Consider the following 26,532-nt stretch of genomic DNA (forward strand, 5'->3'; position numbering starts at 1 on the left):
GAAACTACTCCCCCCAATCCCTCTGCTCCTCCAAGAAAGTTGTCATTTCCAACTTCAGGAGGTGGAGATGGGGGGAGGGTGGGGAGGAGGGAGTGAAAGAGGCTCTTTCTGAGGTAAAAAATCGTTGAGGTCACATGCTTCATTCCAGCGCTGGCCGCCAGTGGAAAAGCCTCCACCTGTTTCTTTGGGGTGAAAGCCAGTCAACAATAAATCGCCTGTCTGCCATCTCTAAGGAATCTGTAGCTCAAGCTAGAAGCCTGGACCTCGGGAGTACCGGATGACCTTCAGCAGTCTGTCAGCAGTACTACCTGAAGTACGAGGATCTGCCACACATACAGTCAACATGAAATCATTCTTATGCTGCAGAACAAGGGTGTTATTAACTGCCTGTTGCAGCTAAATATTACTACTCTGATAACTAATGTAGACAAAATATTGACATTCTAAAGTCTCTTCCACAACACAAAGACAACGGAGACGTTATGGCATTTACAAACTTTGGCGAACGCTTCTTTATTTACATCCAAGCTGTCCGACGTGTCACAGCTGTAGTTTCAGAAATCATTTTTTATTTTGTAGGTTTTTTTGGGGGGTAGGGCTGGACCTACCATTTTTGTATTCAGTGAGATTTCTTGTGTGTATCCTTCCAAGGGACTCACAGAGAAAATGCATCAGAGAGAAAGAAAACAAGAGGGCCAACTCTTCATACATGCAGGGGACAATAAAGAAAGAAACACAAATGAAGTAACCCATTCTATAACAGTAGGTTATTAGACTTTAACAGACACCAAGGGCACAAAGGAGTTGTAGTTTACAGTGTTTTCTGCTAGATGGTGCTATAGACCCAGTGACTGAATCACGAGTGTGGATGATTCCAACACAAGTAGGCTTTGTAACATAAAACATCCTAATATATAACCTGTCTGGTTTGAATACTGTCTTTGATTAAAAATCACACCAACACTGACAGAAATAGAGGCGTTGCAGAAGAGTCCCAGAAGGCAATCTGTTGTACATGAAAGTGGTGCTCCTCAGAATAATCTCCAAATATAGGTTTCGAATGTCCCATTTTGAAGGTATAAACCATATACATGCAGCATGCATAGGTGACCATGGAATCCAGCTTGGTGTATTCTGAGTCAGGACCGCAGCGCTCAGGCACGCCGGGGAGAATTCTGCTTCAGAGTTTTGACGAATGAGTTGAATACGTACAGTACACACAGCTGCCGAAAGGCTAGAAAACTAGAAGCAAAAAATGTAAGTTTGTACAAATGTGTCCCAAGTCTCAGTTGCAGCATAGAGTTACACAGTATGCTGTGGAATCCCCCCCCCTTCCCTAAACACACACATAGTCCTTCCCTAAAGTAGGCCTACACAAACTCCACTTTCCAAAAGCGCTTAAACCCTTTCTCACCCACAATGCCCGCTCTTTAAAATAAACTGACAAACAGATGCTCAAGTTGGCTTCCTCACAACAGAGGAAAAAACCATGACCTACCTATTTACATTCACATATCTGTCCCCCAAAAATGATTCATCTCACCATTCTTCCTTTTTTAACAGTGTATGTAGCTGTACAGTACCAAACAATGACAAACTGATCAATCATTGTTCCTTTTAATCATAAGAATACTATTAACTTTAACTTTAGAATACTATCAACTTGAACCTTTGGTGAAAACTTCTTCATGACATTTCTGTAAATGACAACATTCTGTCAGACCTCAACAAGGGATAGGGTACCGCAATGGGTATATACTTCATGAAACGCAGATCAGCTTTATGTGCAGACTAAAATAAACACCAACACGTGAGATTTAATGCTGACAAGTCAATCGACACATTTTTGACAAAGAACAACCTTCTTAACATGTTAGAAAAACACTGGTGTGAGAAAAGAGATATCTAATACTGTTTGATCAAGTTGTCGCTTTTCAGGACACCAGGTGTGAGATCCTGAAAGGAGTTATCCTCTAAAATAGCAGCACGAATATCCACCACTAAAGCGATTTCACTGGCAAGTGATTGGCTGCTTTAATACTTGGTCTGGGTGCTCGGCAGGTGGTCTGGATAACTGTTTGTAAAGAAAGGTCACGTTAAGTCCTTACTTTGTCTTGATTTGATATACCATATATCTGTGCGTATATCTCTGCCTCACTGGTATCACTCTGTGGATGTATATGGTATAACATCACCTCTAGTGTGTGAATGGTTAAGTCCTCACACACGCCTGTCAGTCAGCGGCAAATACAAGTTATCCTTCAACCTTGTCTGCTCTTCAGCTGAAACACAGGACTGTTACTGTGGTAACATAAGGTGGTTATATGTACTGGCATCTTTTCCATAGTTGTTGAATTTTTACATGACATGAAGAGGGAAGAATCTCACTGTCTTCTTTGACCAACTTCCAACGACAAACCTTACTGTTTGGGTTAAGTCAGGAAATAAAATCCTGTCCTTTAATCAACAACTCTGCTAATTATAAAACTGACCTTCAGTCTGCTGGTGTAACAGATTGGTTTGATACCCTCAAACCCACAGCAAAACATTAGACCCTCCATCCCTTCCCTTCCTCCCACAGACAGACACAACACCCCTTCATATATGAATTATACAACTAATTAAACACTAAAATCAATCCAAAAAAGAAAACTCACAAACATAACATAATGAACACTTTAGGCTTATTGAAGACACAGTGAGGTGTTTGGACCCAGACACACTGTACACACCACACTGTACACACCACCTCCCGCTGGAACCAGCAGAGCAGCCCGTCTGTGAGGAGAGGTCCAGACTCAAGACACTGAGACGGGCTAGAGGACTGTGTGACTCAAGGGCCCGCGATGGTGTCAGAGGATGTGAGGAGCAGAGCAGTGTCTGGTGACACAGTGTCTGGTGACACTGGTGGTCCCAGAGAGAAGACACGGTGGAGCTGTGTCCTCCAGACTAGGGGAGACGGATGAACGGTAGCCGACACATGCAGACAGACACACGTATACATAGACACAAACACACACACAGCTCTGGGCCAGATGAACAGTGCAGTGGTGCAGGGGAGGTGTAGGGGAGGTTTAGGTGTTTCTCACAGCCAAGGCCTGCTCCAGCTCTTGCCTCCTCTGCTGGATCTGGAGAGAGAACACGGTGATCAAGAACAACTGGTGCAGACAGGGTCACCCCCGCTGATGTTTTACAAGGGGTGATTAAAACAGCGACGCCATTTCTGTGATATTTAACGAGCGGCGATGTCATCGTGGTTCGGTTTTATGAACGAATGATGTATTTCTGTTTGACCTTATGGTAGAAAGGGAGAGTGTGTGTCTGCTCACCTTGCAGTAGAAGTAGCGGCTCACTGCCTCCTGGGACCAGGGCTCGTGGTAAAACTCTGCCCTCCTCTCCTCCTCTGGGTTCCCAACCACATCCGTCATAAGCTACAGCCAATCAGAGGACACAATTGGTCAAGATGGGAGGGGCTAATGTTAAGTTGGAAGGTTTATATAAAACGGGAGTATGTATGTGTGCATGAGCGTGTGCGTGTATGAGCATGTCTGTGTGTGAGAGTGTCTGTGTGCATGTGTATGAGTGTGTGTGTGTGTGTGTCTAAGAATGCATGAGTGCTGACCTTCAGGTCTCTGCTCTGAGATTTGAGCCAGTCCTGGATGTAGCCCTTGGGATCTCTGGAGAAGCTGAGCATGAAATCCCTCTGGATCTTCAGCTGGTTGATTGACTCGATGGTCTCGTGGATCTGAGAGGTCATTTTCACAGTAGGCATAAGAGTACAGCTCGCACCCAGCTCAGCAGCAGACTAACCCACCAATGGGAAGCCTCAGCCCTCGAGCAAAGGCTAATACACGCATGAGAGCAGACCAGATGGAGAACAGAGCTTCGGCAGTGGAAGTGTGAGGAAAACAGTCATGCAGGTATTTCACACAGGAAGAACTCTGTGGTGTGACATACGGTATCCCGGAGAGAGACGGAGGCTGACCCACCTTGTTGTCCAGTGAGGCGATCTCCTGCTGGTTGGCTGTGGAGAGCAGGAAGCTGCTCATCTGGCTTTTCAGGGGGTCCTCCACCTCCACGTCGATGTCATAGCAGGCTGTCTTCTTCTGATCGTTAGGGTCCACACTGGGTGGATGCATATATATATATATATATATATCAATCAGCAGTTCATCTACAGTGTTTCCTGGTCAGATTAATGACAGACAGACAGACAGACAGACAGACAGACAGACAGAGAGAAAGACAGATGGGATCTCACCTGATGACGTGATTGATGACAATGGGGTCGGGGGGCAGCAGGAGGTTGGTGAGGCGCTGAGGGATCTCTGAGAACTTCAGTCGGGGGCAGTCAAAGATCTGAGACGGAGAGAAGACTTGTTGAGGGACTTAAAGATCCTGGTGGTGAAGCTAGGACCTTCTCACCAGTGCTTTAGTATGCCTCTATGCATAAGTCAATGTTATATTTACTTTATTTATCTTTAATTGTCAGATGGTAGATTAAAGACATGGAGAATAAAATAAAATAGATAATAATAGAATAGAGTAGAACTTCTTTGCCTGAAGCTGTATATACCTGCTGGAAGTACTTGTCACAGTTGATGTACTCCTTGTCGTGGGAGTCCTGTAGCTTGTTGGTCTTGACGTACTGCCAGAGAGCCTGGATGATACAGGAGCGGGTCTGGGTGTGAATGCCCAGCAGACGTGCCAGCCGTGGGTCCAGCTTGAACTGAGGGGGCTGGAAGGAAAGCTCCAGGTTAGCACAGTAGCATGAGCAGCTTGGGCTCACATACTACACAGGCGCAAGGCTGGCCTCGGGAACACCAGGCTGAAGCCAGGCATTTCCTGATACCAATGTGCAAATGTTGACTCTCCGGCGCCCTCACCTGGTAGTCCAGCATCAGCAGGAGGGTGCAGCGCACACTCACGTCTCCGGGCCTCTTCACCTGGAAACCGTCCGTTTCCTGGGTGGTGGGCGTACGGTGCCACTGATGGAATACAGAGACAGACACACACACCTGAATGCTTGGACCTCGGAAGTTCCTAAACACACACTGACTTAAGTGTCATCCATAGGAGCTGCTGGGTTACTAGGAGATGTACAAAATGTGCACACACAAGGACAAAAGAAAGAAGACAAAACCAAATGTGTGCCCTTTCAGCGAGCAGCCTTGAACCTGACCCCTAGACTGTTGTCTTTGGTAAGGCTGAGTCGTTGTAAGAAAACATAATCGATACCATGCATGGTGCGGTGAGGAACCAAGACAGCAGAGGGTCGATCTTTTTGCTCAATCTCAAACGTTTCAAACCGATTCAAACCGATAACTATCTGTTTTAGACTCACCTCGCTATCATCAGCAAAGATGTTTTGGAGCCAGATAAAAACCTGGCTTACTGTACCAGTAGCTGTACCCCAGCCTAGCCAAATACAACGATTGCCAATGCAGAGAGTGTCTAATTGTTTGATTGCTCTCCTCTGTTATCTAGATATCAAACCCTACCTGCTATTCAACTGGAAGTGAAATGTTATTTGAGTCTGCATCTTACCTTGGCTTTACTGGTCAGCAGCTGAAAAGAAAAACACTTAAAGTTCCCTGTGTCACAGTGCATCACAGCCACTTAGCATGCAACACTGAGTGGGAATGGCCTCTAGAGACTGAAATGCTTTTGTACTACCGGTGACTCGGTAAAGACGCAAGGATGGCTGTGAGGAATGTCAAGGTACAGTAGCTTCTACACAAAAGGGAAGAACGGTTTGAGTACAGCTCCCTGCCATGACTCTTTGCTGAAAGACATTTCTCAGAGAGAACACCTTGGAAAGCACCACCTTGTTAAATACTTTGGTTTGCTTTGGTCCTTTTCTACACTGTAGCCTCCTCTAGTACAGCGAGATGAAAAAGGACATATTCAGTAAAATATCAACTCTGAAATGACACCCGCTTAATAAACAACGCCAATGCCATGTCTTTAAGAAGTCAACAACACCAAACAGCCTAAAGACATCACGACAAAACAAGATTTGTATTTTGATGCTAATCAGCTCAGCACCAGCCATCTGGTTCTATTAAACGACACAGGTTGTAATGGCTTAATGTTGTACTAATAAGAGAAAGCCTTGAGATCTATTGAGCTATCTTCCCACTCAATACAAATGACTGCAAATACTGCAAAGCGATTTAATGTATGTATTCTACAAATGGTTGAAGGGAGTTCTGAACCATTTGTACCCCCCCCCCCCCCGCCTCCCCCTCGGCAGGCAGAACTTTGGGAACATGGATGAGCTTCGACAGAGAACACAGAGAGAACCAGGTGAAGACGGGGTGGAGGACAGAAGGAGCGAGGGGCGGCAGTCGTGGTCATGAGGACGAGGCTCACCTCAACAAGGTGGTTGTCAGGTCCGTACAGGTCTTTATCCAGCTCGATCACCAGGCTCTTGAAGAACGAGGAGAACTTCCTCTTCAGCTTCCCAGGCTGGGTGGGGGGTGGGGGGGGGGGGGAAGACAGAGGAAGTGCTTTTAAAGTGTATGCATGATGGGAATAAGCGAGTGAGGACACCCACACACATGCACACAACTACAATACACCACAGACAGGCATCACAGAGCAGCAACGAAACACAAAGTGAAAACAGGACATTCTCAAGGTTCGTTTCCTCCGCTAGAAATATTTGCGGCCTTTAAAACCACAAACTGTTCAAACCACAGTGAAATGATAGGCCTGTCTGCTTCTAATGAGAGCTACAGCCTCAGTCTACAAAACCCAGCAAAGATCATTGTGTTGCCTCTGAATGCATGCTGAATCCATAATCGAAGCATGCATTCTTCCAAGCATTGATCATTGCATCTTAAGTCTAAAACAAACAGGCCAGTAGTAGCCTGAGGGATCTGACTCTAGGCTAAATTTGCACCACCCACCAAACACATTCTACTGCTACAAAAAGACATGAACTTAAACGTGCACTTCAAGTAAATGAAGATAGTTGATTATGAAGTCAGAACAGATGTAATAATGATGAATAAACATGAAATAATTATATATGAAATACCAAACTTCTATACTCTATAAAATAAAAATAAACTTGGATTAAGATAAATACTCACATCATCTAGCAGCTTTCCCTCAACGCGCAACTCCCAGGATGCAATGCTCCCATCTGAGTCGTCTGCATCGGGCTTGGCAGGGTTGAAGGTGTTGGAGATGTACAGACGCAGTTTACGCTTTTGCTGTCAATACAAAAACACAGACGCCATTAAAACACAGTAGAAATGCCTGTTAGTTGCCAGTGCACAACATTGTCACTAGTCACCCTTTGATTAAGGCACTTTCAAGACAATAACAAGCTCTCAAAATGAGAACGATAGGGGAAAGTCTGTTTATTTTTCAAAGCTAATATGTTAGACACTTAGGAGATGTTTATATTCCACTTTAGAGGATGCCAGGTCCTGATGTTCTACAAACCAAACAGAGTATTTGTTACCTTCATGGGTCTCTTCAGGGCCTCCTGGATGTCCACCCGCTTCCTCATGATGGTCTGGTCCAGTTTCCGCTCAAAGGCCAGCAGGTCCATGTAGGCCTGGGACTCTGGGACCAGCTCCCGGATCTTTTGGGGGAGGAAGGGGGTGGAAATGATAAACAGCACGCATCTTGTACCACTCTGTGACCACACTGTCATCTTCAGTTCAATGTTACTCTCCTTATTGCCTTCGTTATATAAACTCCCCTCAGGGTGGTAATAAATTGCACAGTAAATTAAAGAAAATAATAATCCGATTTCTTGACAGTTATGGTTGATTGATTTCTTTAAGATTTTCAATATAAAGTAATTGATTTCGATGAACAAAGGATGGCTGTATAAACAGAGGTGATTATATCCTCTAGACCCCTATCCACCAATGGCTGCATGGCATAAAGCCCTTCCCCCTTGAGTACTTCTGACATGACTAATGTGTCTTTCCTTCTCTGCTTGGCCCCCTGTACTTGAAGGAATTGACCCATGCCTAATTGAAGTGACACATGGACAAGGTGCTTACAGCCTTTAGGCTGCGTGATTGCCCAGATCTTAATTGGCGGAGTCCATCCTGGAAGTCCTGAATATGCATTTGGGAAGTGCTTGTTTCAGCCAACCAGCTCTGACCACATTACCATACTGACTCCATAGAGCGCCAGGGGGTTCTTACCGAAATGGGCACACGCTCTGAAACCGCATTACCTCTCCCACTCTCTCTTCCACCCTCCTTTTATTTCTCCCCCTCCCACCATCATTATATCCCCCTTTTTCTCTCTCTCCCTCTCTTTGTCTCTCTGTCTCTCCCTCATTTCTCATCCTTTCCTTCCCTTTCTCAGTCAATCACTATTTCCCCTTCTTTCTCTTACTCTGCCCCCTCTCTGTCTCTATCTTCCTTCCTTGTCCTCTCTCATTCCTTCTCTCTATCTTCATCTGCGAGTCTTTCAGCACCCCGTGGTGCAAAGCAGACAGAGTACATTGCAGTGGACATTCTCTGTCCCTGAGTCATCAGAGTGGCGCCTTAGTCCTGCGCTATCTGGCTGTCTGGCTCGTGTTATGGATAAGACCCTGAGACAGACATCCACAATCCAGGAGCCACATGGAGCTCCACAGTCACCAGCCAGCCTCCCGCTAAACCCAGCCCAGGGCCAGGTAGCTGTGGTCTGGCTGGGTAAGGGCAGCTGCTCCCTGGGTAGGGTAAGAATGGCGGCTGGTGTTAGTACTCATTCCACACCTGTGGAAATTTCGACATTTAAACGGCCTCATCTGGCGTTCTATTGACTATTCCGTCTGAGAGAGATGGTGATGAAGAACCATCGAAAAAACATCGACCGCATTCCCAAAAACCTTCCAGGCTTCTCCGTTCATTTGTAAATAGCACACAATCATCTGCCCCTCCATGCCCACCATAAACCCCTGGTAGCGGACCACACACACACAAACTAGCACAAAATGTGCACAAATGGACACGTTTTATATTCGACAGACAGTGGATAATCACACACAAACACACATGTCGTATGAGAGAAAAAGCTACAAATATTCCAGCTCACCCTTTGTGGAAGAATCTTGTCTGCCATTTTCCTCCGCTTGGCACTACAGAGAGGGAGAGAAAGACAGAGGAAACGAGAAAAAAGAGAGCACGTTACTATGGTGACTGATAGCATAGCATCCAGGCCATCTGCTAAAATGCTGGGCCACATCCAGCCAGCACCTCAGCGTCCCAGCTGTGTGTTTGTGTGTGTGTCCGTATGCGCATTTGGTGTGAGTGTATGTGTGTGTGAGAGAGAGACAGAGAAAGAGAGAACGAGAGAGAGGGAAAGAAAGAGAAAAAGAGAGACGGATGCGAGCACAAATGCCACCTGGAGAACAGTGAGGGACCAGCAAAGTCACCAGTCACACCATCACACACCTCATGCACGCACACAGATAGAATTGTCAGGATCACCATCACCATTGAACCTGCAGGACAGACACCTACAGCCTCAGGACTGGAGAAATGGATCATGTATGGAATGTCTGTTGATGACCGTCGGACACTCATAGATGAAACAACCAGCAAAGACAATATTTCAGGAGGATGGACACAATGCCATGTTGAAAAGTAACAAGAAGCAGCACTTTATTCAAATAACATTTATTCAAAGCAGAGCCATACGCATAGATACATGTATCTATGACGGTCAAGTGATTCCAACTGTATACAGAGTATGGATTTTGTTTGTCTACTAGAGGACCAGAACGAATACTTACCATAGTTAAATAAGCTCCCAATAAGGCATAGTTCAGACATGCTGCTTAGTTGGGGTTGTGTACAGTCAGCACTGCGGGTTTCCTGTCTAGGTCTGGTCTGTAACTACACCTGGGTGTTATGGATCATACTGCCTGTGACATGTTGCACAGGAAGGAGGAGTCTTCAGGACCAGGAAACACTCCAGACAAGGACTGCAGGAGTCAGGTAACTGACTTTGTAGAAGGGTTAATTGTGGATTCTTAAGGGAGTTAGTGTTTATGGTAGCATGCCAAATGCTGAAAGCCTCTGAGGGGATGGAGGGAAGCTCAAAAGCTGTGAATGTCAACCTTGGGGGGACAATCTCTCTTTTCAGATCTCCTGTGATGCAGTTCTGTGGTTGATAGAAGAGGTCCATCCTTAGATATTCCTAGAAGAAACCCTTCAAACCCACAGCAGAATGTGCTCCCTTCATGCCATGCCTCAGTCCAGTCCAGTCCAGTCAGAAGCATGCACCAGCACATGTTGAGGTGGTTTCATGAAAAAACCTGGTTAATAGACTGTTTTTGGAAGACTACATCTAGAGACAAACACAGAGGTTTGTAGGGGAAGTGCACCGCCTTAAGGCTAGGAGGTGCTAGGGTTTGGGGAGAGGACAGAGGGGGGGTGGGGGAGGGGCGAGAGAGAGAAAGAACGTGTGAAAACTTGACATGCAGCAGAAGAAACTCCTACTTTGATCCGAGCGTGGGATCTGATTGGGCATCTCTCATGTCCATCTGCCTCGCCGGCATCTCATTGGCTCCAGGGAATCCCACAGGCTTCCTAAGAGTTGGTGGGGGATTTGAAGGTTCTCTGATTAGAGGGTTGGCGTTACAGACACTTGTTGGTAGCAAGCAGGATGCCTGAAGGACACACTCAGCGGTCATGTATGCGTGTGTGTGTTCATGTATGCTTGAGTGTGTGTGTGTCAGGTATGTGTGTGTGTGTCAGGTATGTGTGTGTGTGTTCATGTACTGTATGTGTTTGTGTGTGTTCATGTGTGTTTGAGTGTGTTCATGTGTCTTTGTGTGTGTTCATGTGTGTTTGAGTGTGTTCATGTGTGTTTGAGTGTGTTCATGTGTGTTTGAGTGCGTGTGGATCTGGTTTCAGGTGCAAGTTTTCAGTTGGCACATGTGCAGTGCTGGGAGGTGTGTCTGTGTATATGCACCAAGCATGAGCTGGGGAGAGGGGCACAGGGGGTCCTGGTTGACATAGTCGAGGTGTCAGGGGGGGGTCTGAGGGGGTCTGGGGACCCTGGGTCATCAGCAGGGTTCTCATTGGACCGTAGGAATCAGCACACATTCATCACAGATTGTCTAATGAAGATGATGATGGTTACACACTTTGACACAAATAACGGCAAAAAAGATAGGATATCACATGCTATATGCCACACAGCACTATACTTACACAGGGACAAACAAACCGTCATTTTGTCATTTTAGATTGTACTAGCAGTACAGGGCTGATTTAATGTGCACCCTGTAAATTATTTAATATTTCATCCAGAATGGTTGAGGGTATCCTCACATGGCTTGCCAAAAAGGACAACACGGCCTAAGGATTGAAAATCAAACAGAGACCTTTGACCCCCACTATAATTACCCCAGACTATTTATGTTGACTATGTAAATTGTGAATGTGGACAGGGTCTGAGGCATGACTGGGGCTCTGTAGCACAGTCAGACCAGAGTCTGGCCAGGAGGACTCAATGACACTGCAAACACAGGTGGGCCGGCATCAGATGGCAGCTGGCAAAGTGGGGGAGGGGAGGGGGGAATGACTTAGTCTGCCAGAGGACAGGCCATCGCTCCCCCAGAGAGAGTCATCTGGCTGGGTCACCCTGGACCATCGATCAGGCATCCCAGCCCCAGCCCCAGCCTCAGCCTTCATTGTAAGACAACGCTTCATCTATGCTGTTGTTTGACAAGGTCGCTTAATTGCAAATGGATCAATTACACTGCGTATACAGAGAGAGAGAGTTCTGAGACAGAGAAGGATGGGGCATGAGAAAGAGATGCAGTGAGTGTGCTTATTGATCGTTTCTGTAATTACTCTACCTGCCTTTTAGGTGTGGTGGGGGGGGAGACGACACTCAGACATATCAAGCACTGGGGAGACACTCAGACATGGTGGTGGACTGGACAGCATCACATACTGACACAAGACATTGGGGTCAGCCAAGAGAGCCTCCTCATGTTCTCTCTGGGGTTTTCTACTGTCTTGGTTGAACTTAAATGAGCTCACCTTAGCTTAGCCCAACATAAAGCTGTAAGCTAGGGGCTAATATGGAGGGAGAGGCTAGGAAACATACAGTGCCATGCAGAGAGATTGAAGAGAGGAGAGATCAGAAACTAGTAAAGATGGATTTACTTCAACCCACGGACCTAAGTCCAAAAGAATTTGCGCCATTAAAATACTTTGAGGCTTATTTGCCTGAATCTGCCTGGAATGTCAGGTTGTAGTGTGCGGGCTTTCACACTGTAAGGACTTGATGATTGGTTGAGTGCCAGGCAAGATAAATTAAGCACAGATAGAAGATTTGGATCAAGGATTTTAAATAGTGATCCCCCAGCTGAAGGGTAGCCTGTTGGTCCGACGAGTCAGACTTACTTCCTGGAGCGGTTCTGGACAGCCTGCTGCTGGACCTGCTGGGAGGGGGCGGGTCTCTTGCGGCTGGGTTCCATAACGGGGGTGGGCAGGCCGGGCCGCACTGCAGGGCTGCCCCCGTATGGGGGGCCTGGGGGGCCCATGGGAGCTCCCTGGTGGGGCATCCGCGCTCCAGACGGCATTCCAGGACGCTGTGGAGACAAGAGGAGGGAAAGACAATGGGGGGGGGGGGGGAGATGGGTGAGGGATAAGAGAGAGGGGATAAGGGAGAGAAATTGAGTCTCAGAACATATTTGGTACCATTTCAATTGCGAGGGAAAGACATGAGATCTGATCTGACATCAGATCTGACGATTGCCCATTTGCCACGCAGTGTATGGACTCAGGTCAGTGAAATCAAATCGTGCATTACACACACACACACACACACACACACACACACACACATAGATACACACAGTCCTTATGAATAACAGTCCAACAGTGGTGGCATAGTTATCCACATGGCCGGCTGCTGACCCTCTGATGTGCGTGAACAGCTGGAGCACTCACACCTGCGCCTTTCCCTCTCAGGCTAACAGCTGCTGGCCTGGGTGCAAGATGCCACAATGGTCTAGCTGGATGGCTGGAGAAAGCTAGCTGGCTGGCTGGGGGAGGCTAGCTAGCTGGTTTGGGGAGGCTAGCTGGCTGGTTTGGAGAGGCTAGCTGGCTGGTTTGGGGAGGCTAGCTGGCTGGGTGGAGGCTGGCTGGTTTGGGGAGGCTAGCTGGCTGGGTGGAGGCTGGCTGGCTGGTTTGGGGAGGCTAGCTGGCTGGTTTGGGGAGGCTAACTGGCTGGGTGGAGGCTGGCTGGCTAGCTGGCAGTGGTAATTAACAGATTGTAGGCATAATCTAAGAGCTCACAGATTGTAGTGGTATTGCTATAACATCAGTGATAGTAAAGAATGGATGAATACATTATAATAATCTAGAATAACATAATTCTGAGCCTAATCTTGACTACTCTACTGCATACAACCAGGGTTGACTCTCTCAACCTCTTGCCAAAGAGCAGACTCCTACTAGGTTCTCAGGGTAACAGGAACTATAGAAAGATAAATGAAGTTGGCTGTGCGGCTACTATGCTGGAGCACAGAGAGATTAGAAAGTCAATCATTACTAGGCAATGGACGTGGTCTTTTTCACAGGCTGAATGGAAATGTGGCACGCAGCAGCAGACACACAGAGGTGAAGCACTTGACCCTACTCTCTACATGGTGATTCTATATTCATGAGGAGAGGGACTGTAGCCTTGACTTATTCCATACGTTCTGTATAAAAAACACAGGCATGTAATCCAGGGAGTCAGGTGGCTGAGTGGGTAGAGCATCGGGCTAGTAATCTGAAGGTTGCCAGTTTGATTCCCGGTCGGTGCACATGACGTTGTGTCCTTGGGCAAGGCACTTCACCCTACTTGCCTCGGGGAGAATGTCCCTGTACTTACTGTAAGTCGCTCTGGATAAGAGTGTCTACTAAATGTAAATGTAATCATTCTATATAAAGAAATGTTTGGATGTTTCTGTCTGTGTGCAAGGAGACAATTCTAGTCTACCAAACATGCACCTCTAGAAAATGGCTTTTTACTCAGAGCCTGCTCTGAGAAAAACGTTGCAATTTGAGCAAACAATTAGAATTATGACAGAGTGTAAATGCGTCCTTGGTGTGAGGGCTTTAAAAGCACTTCTCTTTTCAGCACAGGAAGCTCTCTACTACATGAAAGAGTCCCAGTGCTTGTGAGATGTCACACTTCACACAGAGAAATAGTGGGGTGACTATGAGTAGCTACTGAGTCACAGCACACACACAGCTCATTTAAACAAGTGGAAAAACACACAAATACACAAAACATGTAACTACAGGTCACTATAAGTGTTTACTTCTGACATGTCTTGTATTGATACATGTCAATATTAAACAGTTATATCCTATGTGTTCACTCTGTGATGCATTTTGAGTGTTTGTAAAAGCTTTATGAAAGTTTTATATATTTTTATTAGCATTACCATTTAAATGATTGAAATCAGGTCAAAGCATCATAATTATTGATTTATTACAATTTATTTTTAAAGAGCTGCTGGGAAATGTAGTTGTTGCCAGACATTTTGGTCAGGATATATCAGCTGTGTCATGTCAGTAACCCCAGTTGTCTAACTCCTGTCTGCAGTTATACGTTACAGATATTCTATCACAGGGCTTACTGGGTGATCAAACATGTACTTTAGACTTACTGTAAACACACACACTCACAAGTACGTGAACACGTGCATGCTTCAAACTACTCAAATAATAGCCAGGAAGAATGTTTTAGTGGTGGTCTAAGTTGGGCTAACATTGCGGGTGAGTGGGTGTGTTTTATAACAGTTAATGACCAAAGGGGTAGCTGACACCCTGTGTCACTGTGTTATGATCTGTGAGACAGAAGGTGCTGTCAATCTCCTGTGTGGGGGAGGGGACAGCTGGAAGCAAACTCGTAGAGAGAACGTAAATAGAGAGATATATTGAGATAAAGAAAAAGAGAAAGTATAAAAGCTCAAGGAGAGGTAGAGAGAAAGAGACACCATGTGAAACTATGTTGTGGGGCTTAGTCTCGTTACCTTGACAAGACCACCACAACCCCCCCAACCCCCCAACCCAGCACACAGTTGGTCTGTTTGGGTCTCCTCTGGTCCGGGGGGGTTGGAGGAGCCACAAATATGCCCCCCCCTCCTCCCAACGAAGACCTTCATTAGTACATACAACTTGACCCAGAGCCAACCCTGCCCTACAGGCTTCTTGGAGGCCAGAGCAAAGTTCATGGTGGACGATACACACACACACGCACAAACTGACACATAAAATACACAGGCGCACATATTATTGGCACATAAACACACACACACAGTTTTCATCATGTTGGGCTCCATCTCCCACACAGACTGCTGCAGGCTCTTCATCCCAGCAGACAAAGCCCCTCTGTGACCTCCACATCCAAACATGTCAAGGAGAGAGGGGAAGAGGGTCGTGCATTTGCCTGAGTTGGTGTGTGTGTGTGAAGGAGAGAGATAAGAAGAGAGATAGAAAGAGAAAGAGACAAGTATATTCAAGAGGAGAAGAGAGAGACAGGGAGGGAGGGAAGAGAGAATGAAAGAGGAAGAGAAGAGAGAGTGGCAGAGGGAAAAAGAGAGGGTGAGAGATGAGTCTCTAGTCTTCAGGGCTAGCCTTTCACCAGGCCCTAGCAGAGTTCTCTCCTCCACAGAGACAAACAGTCCTACCATGGAACACCTCGACCTTCAGATCCCAGCATTGGTGCAACAGTTTGTGGGTGTATGTGTGTGTGTATGTGTGTGTATTTGTTTGCATTTGCAAGGAATGTAGCTGGCCCTGTGGATGCCATCCCTACAAAGACACAAATGTTATCCTTCCCCGAACCGTTCTGGGCATTCATTTAAAGCAGGCTGTATTATGCGTGAAGCTTCAGAAAGAGAAAAGGCAACGTCACCTCTCAACCACAAACTAACAAACAAAATCGTTCCTACAACCCATTAGTCTAAATATTTCTCTCCTGCAGTCTATACAATGGAAGGAGCGTGCCGCGAATATCATAACAGTGCCTCAGAACTCTGCTTAGAGGAGAAGCAGGCTGGAGAGCTACAGAAAGGATTAACAACGGGAGACATTTGGCTGGGAGCAGTGAGAGTCTCATCAAGGTTAATTGGTCTTTTGAGAGGACACACTCATCTCACTCATCAATCACCTCCCGTTCATTGTTTCCTAAAGTGTCTGAGCCGGGTTGCACCTTGCCCAGCCCTGACGCAGCGTTGGCCATGAGGTTAAACCAAACACACCCTCATCTTACAGTTTAGAAGCCAGATTGGTCTGTATAACTCAATGACTCATCTGGAGATGGTTGAAAAATTCTAACAGACAGCTGCTGTCTGGTATAAAAGGCTTATATAAAAGGGTATATAAAGCTTGATGTGTTTAAATAAACATCATTCAGTAGAACTTGTTTAATATTCTAGACTTTCCAGTTAAGAACGCAGTCCCTGGCAAAAATAAATACAACAGTTCCACTCAATTTAATAATGTACTTTAAATGAATTGCATCGGTATTTTGACTTTCTGGGTCGGCATCCTCTCTAAGACTCCAAGTCTGAAGAATGAAAGCTTTTCCTTTATGACCATATATGTTCAGAAGGATTCCAGCAACATGCAGTGTGTGGCTTCCACGGTGTGTCTGTTTTTTGAATGAACTGACCATTTCCTCTCTGACTTCAGGGCAGGCATGCTCAGCGTCCCCTCGTCCCTTTTTCCTGTTCTGCCCTTCGCTCTTCTCATTACAAATCCTTGTCCCCCCCCCCCTCTGTCTTCCTTGCCCTCCCTCCCTCCTTCCCTCCCTCTCTGCTTCCCTCACTTCTTTAAAAAGAAAAAAACAGTGTGGGATCCAGGGGGCTGGAAATAACCTTCACATGGACGGCTTTCCCAGCTATCTCTCACAGTCAGACTGCGGTCGTGCTGACGCGCACACACACACACGCACGATCGACACACAGACATAAACGCACGCGGCACAGGAGTCCTCTGTGTGTCTGTGACGGACGCCGCTACTCACCACTCCATGGACCAGGAACTCAAACAGTTTGCTCTTGGTGGCTTTCCTGGCTCCCCCCGCCGTCTCCTCCGTGGCCATTTGCTCAGCGATCCCCTCCGTTCACCCGGCTATGTCTCCCTCTCTTTCTTTTGTCTTTCCCCTCTCCCTGCCTTTCTCTTCCTTCACCCAGTCTCCCGATCCCCTCCCTCGCTCCACTTTCCTCTTCTTTGTGCTCTCCTTTTCAGTGCTGCCTGTCCCTGACTCTCCAGCTCTCTCTCTCTCTTTCTCAGCCCCTCTCTCCCCCCCTCTCCCTCCCTCCCTCTCTCTCGCTCTCTCACTCTGTTTTGAACGTGCAGCCCTGCCGAGCCTCTCACTCTATCTCGCTCACTTTTTACTTGCGCTGCCTTTCAGGAGCCCTGTTCGGCTGTGGAGTAGGGGGGCCAGTAGGGAGGTTTCAGCCGGCCCACCTCGCCGGCCCCCAGCACAGCTGTTGCATTCCATTGGTAGATAAGGGCATGCGGTGTGACTGGCTGCTGTAGACTGCTGTTTGAACAGAGACTTGGAGGTAAGCCTCGGTTAGCTATTCCCTCCCTGCAGTGACCAGGCCATGGTCAGAAAACACACATATGTACACACACACACACACACACACACACACACACACACACACACACACACACACACACACACACACACACACACACACAGACAGACAGACAGACAGTACTGACAGTAATTCTAAAAAAAAAGTATCTTAAAGGCACCTCACTTCATATTGGGCTCCCCCTACATATCTCCCAGTATCAAGCTTTGAATTATCAAATTTATAGCAGTAAATACAGCAGTAATACACAGTGTTTATAGTACAATATACAGCACAGATAGAACATGCAGAGAAACAGCATTGGTTGTGCAGTCGCATAGACATTTAGATATGTGTCATATGTTTTGGTCTGGCTGACTGAGACTGACTAGCTGGTTGATTGGCTCCCTGGACGACTGACTGCCCTTGCTGGGAGAGAGAGACAGTCTTGCCTAATGGGAGAGACAGTCTTGCCTAATGGGAGAGACAGTCTTGCCTAATGGGAGAGAGAGACAGTCCTGCCTAATGGGAGAGAGAGACAGTCCTGCCTAATGGCCCAGCTAATCTCCACTTGGCCCTGTGTCCTCAGCCTGGGTCTCAATGGACTCGGGTCTCCTTGAAACGCCTCCACTTCCTGTGCTTCTGTGTGTGTGCGACGGGCTGTGGCGGAGGCTTGGTCAATGTGCATTCACACACTCCATCCCCCTTCACTGTGCCAGCTCTCTCACACCGGTGCCATGTGTTCAGCCTGTCACCTACCATGCAGGTCATGTGGCATGTGCTGCAGTGACACAGGCAGTGGCACACCGTGTCTAGTGAGTGTTTGTCACCCCTTGTATGGTCAGGAAGGAAATTGTTTTGGTGCCTAGAAAGCCATGTGGTCTCTGTACATGGTCCAAAAACTGTACTGTTCATGCTACAGACCTGACCACCAGTTGACACACTGACACACTAATTGACACTATTTTTTTCTTCTACTCTCTCTTTGTTTTTTTCTTCTTTCTCTCTCCCCTTCTTTTTCCCTCATCTCGTTCTCCCTTCTCTCTATCTACTGTTATGTCTCTCTTCCCCCTCCAGCCTCCTATCCTTGGACTACAAGCACAATATAAACACAATGGGATTTCAATGACGAAGGGCTTGTGAAGCAGAGCAGGATCACAAAGATCACACCAGTCCACTGGATCACACCAGTCCACTGGATCACACCACTACACTGGATCACACCAGTCCACTGGATCACACCACTACACTGGATCACACCAGTACACTGAATCACACCAGTCCACTGGATCACACCACTACACTGGATCACACCAGTCCACTGGATCACACCACTACACTGGATCACACCAGTCCACATGTCACAATGTCAGCCAAAAGCTTGGGTCCAAAAACTGTTTGAAATCAGTGTCTGCTTTAGTCTGTCTTGGAGTGTCAGATGAATGGGATTACCATTTCTAGGAAGTGCTCATTGGTTTAAAATGTGCCAGAGGAAAACAATCAAGCCCAGATACCATTTCTAGATCAAGTCTGGTCGGGTCTGAAACAGCAGAAGGGTAGATCATGAGGCGGATCAAACATGGTACATGAAACACATCAGGAATCAGAAGGATGCGAAAAATCATAGGTACAAGTAAACTCAATACCATCAAGAACTGTCCTGAGAGATTTCTGAGAATTCTTTCCAACAAGTTGTTTGAATTGAATTGAATAAAGACCTCAAACTGCTGACAAGGCTGTGAGTGAGGGGCCTTGTGTGGAGGCATGACAGCTGTGCTGCTCCCTTATTGTTGCACTGTGGGTCCGTGGCCAGCTAGTGAATGGGTTGGTGACCTCTAGGTCTAAGGTCCCGACCCTTGTGGAGTGACTGACCCTTAATGGTTGAGTGTGGAAGGATGATGGTAGAATGATAGCCCCCCACTATCCAGCAACATTCATCATTCAATGTATTGTCATCAACTGAGTTTTGGAGTTGAATCTGAAGAAGATCTTACTCAAACATGATAAATGAGGGGATCAACATCCTCGTATCTTGGAGGACACCTTGTGTTCATATTAGTGTACTGACACTTGTCGTTCATCATTGACAAGCTTGCCCCATGCAAATCTGTCTAAAATGTTTGACTTCTACAAGATTTAAGTATATTTTGCACCTAAAAGCTGTTGTTTTTATGTATTCAATAACTGAATAGCTGTACTGTATCGCTTTGGTTCAAAGCATCTGCTTAAAGATTACATTATTATACATTCAGATGTATATTATGCTATTATTATACTACTATAATGTATATTAAAATAATACAATACAATACTGTATTATACTATGCTATATTGATCTGGATTCTGGATTATTTGCATCTGTAATGATGATCAACTTCATCTGTTACAAGGTCATGCATCCAAATAGAACTCAGACAGTTAGTTCTGTTTCTCCGGCAACGGCACGTGGGCGTTCTAAGATAACAAAGAGATCCAACAACTCAGGGAGGCCCCGTACGCAGCAGTACCCCCTCACAGACCCCCACCGTCTCTCTCACCAATGCTAGCTCCACCAAATGGTAATCTCCAATGCTGTAGGAGACGGAGGGGGTGTAGAGGGGGGGTGGACTGGGGGAGTTAGCTCAGGGAGCTCTTTTAGTACTACAGCAGTCCAACAGAGGGAGCAAACAGGAATAGTGTGAATGGGGAGCATCCTCCTGTCTACTTGAATGGAGAGGAGCCCGCCCTCCCTGACTGAACCGTCTGGCAGCATCACAGGCTGGAGAGGCAGTAGACAAAGCCAGCTTCGAGCCGTCTGCTCACAGCCTACAAACCTCCCTCCACGTTCCAAGCAGCAGTTTTGATAGAGTTAGTTTACACAAGTATTTGAAGTCACATTTACCGGGACCAAATCCCCATTCTATAATTAGTGCCTGACTCCCTTTGGCTATTGGACAGAGACACTTGTCATATGACAAAGTCATATTGATGAAAGGTTCTGTTTTTATCAGCACTCTCACTTGGCACAAAGAAGACAGGGCACTGTGATGTCATAATCAAATACCATACCACTCAAGAGTAGAGGAGAGGAACCAATCACAGATTTATCATAATGTATTTAAAACTGCTGGAGCCACATTTAGTCGAACACAGTTAGACCATGAGAGGTATAAAGACTGGGTCTCTGTGAACAGACCAAAGTGGAGATCCATACACTGTCTGGCTATATCAAGCTGGTGAGGGTAGATCCTTTTTCAATAATCTAAGCAGCATCAACCAGAGAAGAAAAGAGCGGGTGAATGGACGGAGAAAGAGAGGGAGGGAGAGAGAGAGAGTGTGTTTAACAGAAAAGGAAAATGGCAGAAAAGGAGTGTAAGAAAATAAGAGAAAAGAAGTGATAGAGATAAATCGAGGGACTGGGGTTGGGTGAAGGAGAAGGACAGGGGAGAAGCGTGGGGGAAAACCAACGTCTGCAGTAAAAACTATGTAATCATGCGGTTTCATCTTTACAGTATGCTGCCTCGCTTTGTGTACCATACTGCTCATGCAGACTGCACCACAAGTATGTCGCGAACACACACAGGCGAGCCCTCCTCAAACCTAGTGTCATAGCCAGACTGCAGGAGGAGGAGGCGGGAGCGAGGGGTTTGAAGGAAAGGAGAGGTTCCCCATCCCTGGCCCTGGCCCTGGGCCCCTCTCTTTCTTGTGGACAAAAACCCAACTCAACCAAGCTTAAGCTTCTTAAAGACCCGAACTACAGGAGAGCTTGAATAGCCCCAGTCATCAAAGAGACTGTACACAATGGCACCACTGCACTGCACCTTCAGACCAGATTCCAATAGAAACGGGGGAAGAACTGGACACTAGTCATCGTCTAATTAGACTGATAGTGCCGGGCTAGACCATCAGAAACACGAGCACGTTGCACACATTAAATCTAAGTAATGCCAGTGTGCCTTCAATGAACAAACCCTAATCACACTAAAGACTACCTCGGCTTTGGCATGGAACCCCGGCGACAACAACAGAACAATTGTGTCCACTGATGCGGTAGAGCAGAAATACTCTGGTAATGCTTAGTAATACTTAGTAAAACTGTGGTCATTTGCATTCCAGGGCTGGTTTCAGCACCTGACCAGGCCAGGCAGGATCAGATAGTGGATAGTGAGACCAGGTTGTTTGGGACAAAGCATCTTTATCCGGGCAACATTTTCTCTCGAGCTGCTTTGGCAGCTCTCCTCGTTGCTCGTCTCGCTGTGAAAGGGGGCATTGTGGGAAAGGATGGAGACTCCGGCAGTAGTCCCACAATGAGGGAGGCCTGTTTCCCCTGCAACCACGGGGCAGCGGCATACTATACACAGGAACTTCTCTGGAGAACATTTCCTGTTTGCTGTGACCATGGCAACTGGTTATTCTGCCGTCCCTTTTGAGGGGGATCGTCAATCACCAATCCGATTGAAGTGGGTTCACAACGGTTGTGAGTGATTGCAGGACTGATTGGTCTAACAGGCAGCCCGAGACCCAGGCAGACGCCTATCAGGACGAATATCCCTTCTATCCAGCTGATCCATGGTTACACAAATGTTTTTGCTTCTTTTTTTGGAACTCACACTGTCTGATGGGCAGCTATGACCAATGGCCCTTATCCAACAAAACAGTCCACCCTAAGACAAAGAACCCCTGGATGTATTATAAATGTGGAGAAGAAGGAATTAAGGAATGAATGAATGATAGAAGGGAGGAAAAAAGGAAGGAAGAATGCAGTGGCTCCATACAATATTAAATCCTCCACTGTGGCTGAAATGGATCTGGTTAATTCATGATGGGGGGAGGCGCCATCCTTATTAAGAGGATGCGCGTGCAGCGAGCTGGAAACCCGGGGTCCACACTTGTCTAACTGGCCTAGTTCTGGTCGAGATGAGATGCTGCACTTAGGATGCAGATGAAACTCACATCCTTATAGTTGATAAATGTCAGTGACAGCGCAGCACAGGGGACATTCGAGAGGAATACATTTGCTATTTTCACTGAGGTACCTGTGACAGCATTGAATACAGATGACAAATACCACATCCACCACTCAGCTAACACAGTCAATAACAGCTGCTAGCGCCAGTATAAAATCCATATTGCTGTTGGCCATGTCTGAGTGGGGTTTTTTTCCATTTCATTTTACTGGGATGCTCTGCCGTCTGTCTCTTCCTCTATGGCGTGTTTTGCTCTGGTGCAGTGCTGAGCATTTGCATCTAAATGGGTCAGCCTTGGTGAACCCAGACAGGCTGTCTGAGTCTGTCACCAAGTCTCCCTGTATCAGCAGTCTCCTGGATACTCCCAATCTCCGAGGCTGGGATGTGCGTACTGCCGATCTCCCAGACCTTGTCTGCTGTAGAAGCACTACAAAATCTGCCAACTGCTAATTCATTAAATGTAGGCCTTTTGGGTTTCCCAACGCATAACTGTAAAGGGGCGGGATGGGTCGGTGCCATTTGTAATTAAGTTAAACAAGGATGATGAATACAAATATGTACATTCCTTGTTGTGTCTGGCAATGGCTTTCATAGCTCGCTGATGAGAGACTGTTTGATGGAGGAGATGATCAAATGAGAAAGCGGGAAAATACTTTTAACATCGTTTATTATCTTTCCTCACTCGTCAAAGGCTTTTTAAACAGTACATACACTGTTTCTCTGAATTATAGAAAACCTGATTTAGTGACATGCAGTAAACTGGGGCAATTCTGTGCTAGCCAGTAGTCATTCTCTGCTTAACTTTCAACGCTGATCTGCAATTGCTTATCAACACAAATGTTCCGACCCAATACTGTTGTTTCCTAGGTAACCAAAGCCAGGCCATTCGCCATAGAGCCAGTGAATTCCTTGGCAGCCAAATAAGGAAGCACTCCATTGTCCACTTCTCACTGAAAGTAATCCCCAACACAAAAGCTACTGACCATTCAATAGAATTACCTAATATTGAGGAGGAATAGAGATTTTTTTTTTTAAACTTTCACTAAAGGAATGGCCAATGAATGTTCACAAGAGCACGATGGAATTAGTAGATCAGATAAGGGATCAGGAAAGACCCAAACTGTACATCTCAGACACTTGAGTCACTCCTAAGACTGTTGAGATATAAACTGTTCCCAACATAAGTTGCAAACCTCCTGCACATCTCGTCTGAAATAAGTCACCTGTCAGACTAAACACAGTAAGAGAAGGAGACAGAGAGAAAGAAAGGATTTGAGAGAAGCGTGGAGAGAGACCGAGAGATAACAGGGTGGGAGATAGAGAGGGTGAGTGAAAAAGAACGAGGGAAGTGGAGAGAGAGGGAGAAGAGAGGTAAGGAGGAGGCTCAATCACCGTTCACCCTTCCTTTAAGCCCCTCTTAAACATGCTCCACAGGGTAAGACAAGCTGCTACTTCACCAGGCCTCTCGAACAGTGACAGCAGTCCTATGCATCAGTGAGGAGGAGTTAGAGCAGTGTGAAGTGACCTTGTGGTCCGAGGCCCAAGTCAGATCCAACTGGCCTTGTGGGTTGGTAGCTGGAAGAGGGGACTGCTGGGTCAGAGGTCGAGGTGTTCACGTTATTGTAGAACACTTGTCTGCATCCAGAACATTTGTATGAATGTCAACATCCCACACACAGGCTTCTCTATAAATGTCTGTTTCAAAAAGAATTCTCGTATAATGTATCCTTCTCATCCATATCTCATAATGAAACCAAGAAACTAACCCCAAAAATACATGAAGGAGGATAATAAAAGTTTAACTTATAATTATTATTAACCTATTTTTGGGAAATGTACATCTTTGTAGGTGAGCTGGTCTTGTGGAACTAAGAGAGGGACACAGCGGGAAGTTCACATTCCAACTGGGTTATTGCCTGGAAATTCACTGTTTTCCTTTGTCGGAATGGAATCTAAGCACACAAGAGAATGGAATGCTGGGACATATGGATCACAAAACGTATTCTGTGAAAAACTGTGAACATGCCTCATCAGTGGGTTGGTTTGATACTGTAAGTCACGACCAGTCTCAATGGCCCTCTAATGAGAAAACCATGGTCTGTAATGAAACACGTCTCAAGCCAAATCATAAAATATAGGGTGGTAAATCTTTCACGCACTTTTGCCAAAAAGGCGTGGAGAAATAAATGTCAAACTTTGCTCGTTTTTCTACAACGTTCCAGTATGTCTTAGAGAGCAGCTAATGCACAGTACTATGGTATTAATGCCCCTGGGCTTTTAATATGGTCCCGTAAACTATATGCCCTTATGTAGAAGCCAGACTGCTATGGGGCATTCCACACCTCCCTGTCTGTCAGCAAACACCACAGAAGAGCCAACTACCGGCCTCATCTGAGAAGCAGAGGCACACTGAGGTGTATGTCATAACAGAACCAATTTATTAGGATTGTCCATCCGTAGTTGGTCTATAGATGCTCAATTTCCGCTGCAATAAATTATAAATCTTCAGCATCCACTGATTACTTTTGGTTGTTGCCTGAGGATAAAAGTGTAAAGTAACAGAGATTACATATGTGAAGGTTTCACTTCCTTCATACACCAAAATAGTCCCATTAGTAAACTGGTTTGAACATTCAAGATAGGATGAATATGAAACTGTGAAACCTGCTCTGAGATCTGAGGAGGAATATGTTTGAGTTTTGATGGGAGGCCCACAAGCTAACATCTCAATTTGACCATTCACATGCAACTATAAAGTATACGGTCAATTTTTGGCTTTAAATAAGAACACAATGAAATGCCTTACCTACAACACATAGGCCTTACCCTGTTTTATAAACATTATTGCTATATGGACCACTTGTTGTCTTGTGTTACAGACAAAAAAAATGATAAAAGAATGATCCCTAATTGCTTTTCAACTCAGCCTTAAAAAAAACACCAACAGAATCAGAGAGAGAATCTGAGGCGACTCAGAACCCTACACGTATGGCCCTCTTTTCACAAGCCTACTAATGATATTATCAAATGTAGGAAACATTTAGTTTTGTATGAGAGGCTCTTCACATCCAGTCTACAACTCTGCTTCTGCGTCAGAGAGGCGGCGAGGCTGCTGCTCTCTTTAACGTAGCCGACAGTGCATCCACTCCACCGCTCCTCAAGTGTCGGATTCTCACACCAGTCAAGGTTAACAAGCCGCCCGTGTCTGCGGCGACTGGAAAACGGGAGGGGTAGAGGCGAAGGGTGAGGTGTACTGCTCTGTATAATGAGGATGCAGACAGGCAGATTACAGTAGGCTAGCCTTAGCTACACATTTTCCACCAATGGCTTTAATGAATACTAATTTTACTTATGCTTATATTTTGAGGAATAGCCATTCATGTATAAGGGTCGCAATTCAAGGTAACAAACTTGCCCATTTTGAAGCAACACAATCACAATGGCATCTTTAAATATACAATAAACTAGACCCAGTCGCAAAACTCCCGTGCGCACTAATATAGCTGGCAATGCGCCTACAGATGCCGTGGGCTGGGCTCTACTGTACAAATGGAGTTCTAATAATGGAGGAGTCAGAATTATGCACTATGCAGTGGAATGCTCATCAAAATAGGCAACTGATGTGAAGACAATAAAAGCGTCCCTTTCGTTTACTGAAGCGTACAGTTCTTACCTTTCTCTCCATTGCTGTAACACAGTCTTATCAGTCAGTACACTGTAAATATGGTCCCTAAATGTCCGGTTGCTCACTCCAGAACTTCCTCACGCCGGCTTCCAGTAGCGAATCGCGGTCACTCCCCCATGAGGTGGACAGCTTCAGAGTAAGCGACTCGGGCTGGCCGAGAAAAGCAGATTTGGGAAGGGATGGAGTCGGGTTGTGTGAAGCTTGTTCGGCGACAGGAGCGCAGGCGCGGGCTCTGAATGAAAAATTACAACTGGTAGGGAGTGTCACCAAATTACCTAGGTGGCCAACAAAATATACTTCAGGTCTTACCTGCACCTTATAAAATAATC

At 46.1% G+C, this 26,532-nt stretch overlaps 1 protein-coding gene across 5 annotated transcripts; it reads right to left on the reverse strand.

The window, feature by feature from the left end:
- Positions 1-1,601: 1,601 nt before the first annotated feature.
- Positions 1,602-26,387, reverse strand: smarcd3b (SWI/SNF related, matrix associated, actin dependent regulator of chromatin, subfamily d, member 3b). 5 transcript variants are annotated; one of them, XM_047024350.1, is made up of 15 exons: positions 26,192-26,387; positions 12,387-12,574; positions 10,467-10,556; positions 9,058-9,100; positions 7,478-7,600; positions 7,101-7,223; positions 6,376-6,471; positions 5,548-5,568; positions 4,887-4,988; positions 4,577-4,738; positions 4,262-4,359; positions 3,990-4,125; positions 3,623-3,745; positions 3,330-3,431; positions 1,602-3,128 (listed from the first exon to the last, which is right to left on the reverse strand). In XM_047024350.1, the coding sequence occupies exons 1-15, from the start codon at positions 26,201-26,203 to the stop codon at positions 3,075-3,077; spliced, it is 1,473 nt and encodes a 490-aa protein (XP_046880306.1). In that variant the 5' UTR covers positions 26,204-26,387; the 3' UTR covers positions 1,602-3,074. The 5 variants fall into 5 exon arrangements, with proteins under 5 accessions (XP_046880306.1, XP_046880304.1, XP_046880307.1 ...); XM_047024348.1 differs by lacking the exon at positions 26,192-26,387 and adding an exon at positions 17,011-17,310; XM_047024351.1 differs by lacking the exons at positions 10,467-10,556; positions 26,192-26,387 and adding an exon at positions 17,011-17,310.
- Between the last annotated feature and the right edge of the window lie 145 nt (positions 26,388-26,532).

Source organism: Hypomesus transpacificus, chromosome 8 (assembly GCF_021917145.1).
Source record: "Hypomesus transpacificus isolate Combined female chromosome 8, fHypTra1, whole genome shotgun sequence".
Taxonomy (NCBI): domain Eukaryota; kingdom Metazoa; phylum Chordata; class Actinopteri; order Osmeriformes; family Osmeridae; genus Hypomesus; species Hypomesus transpacificus.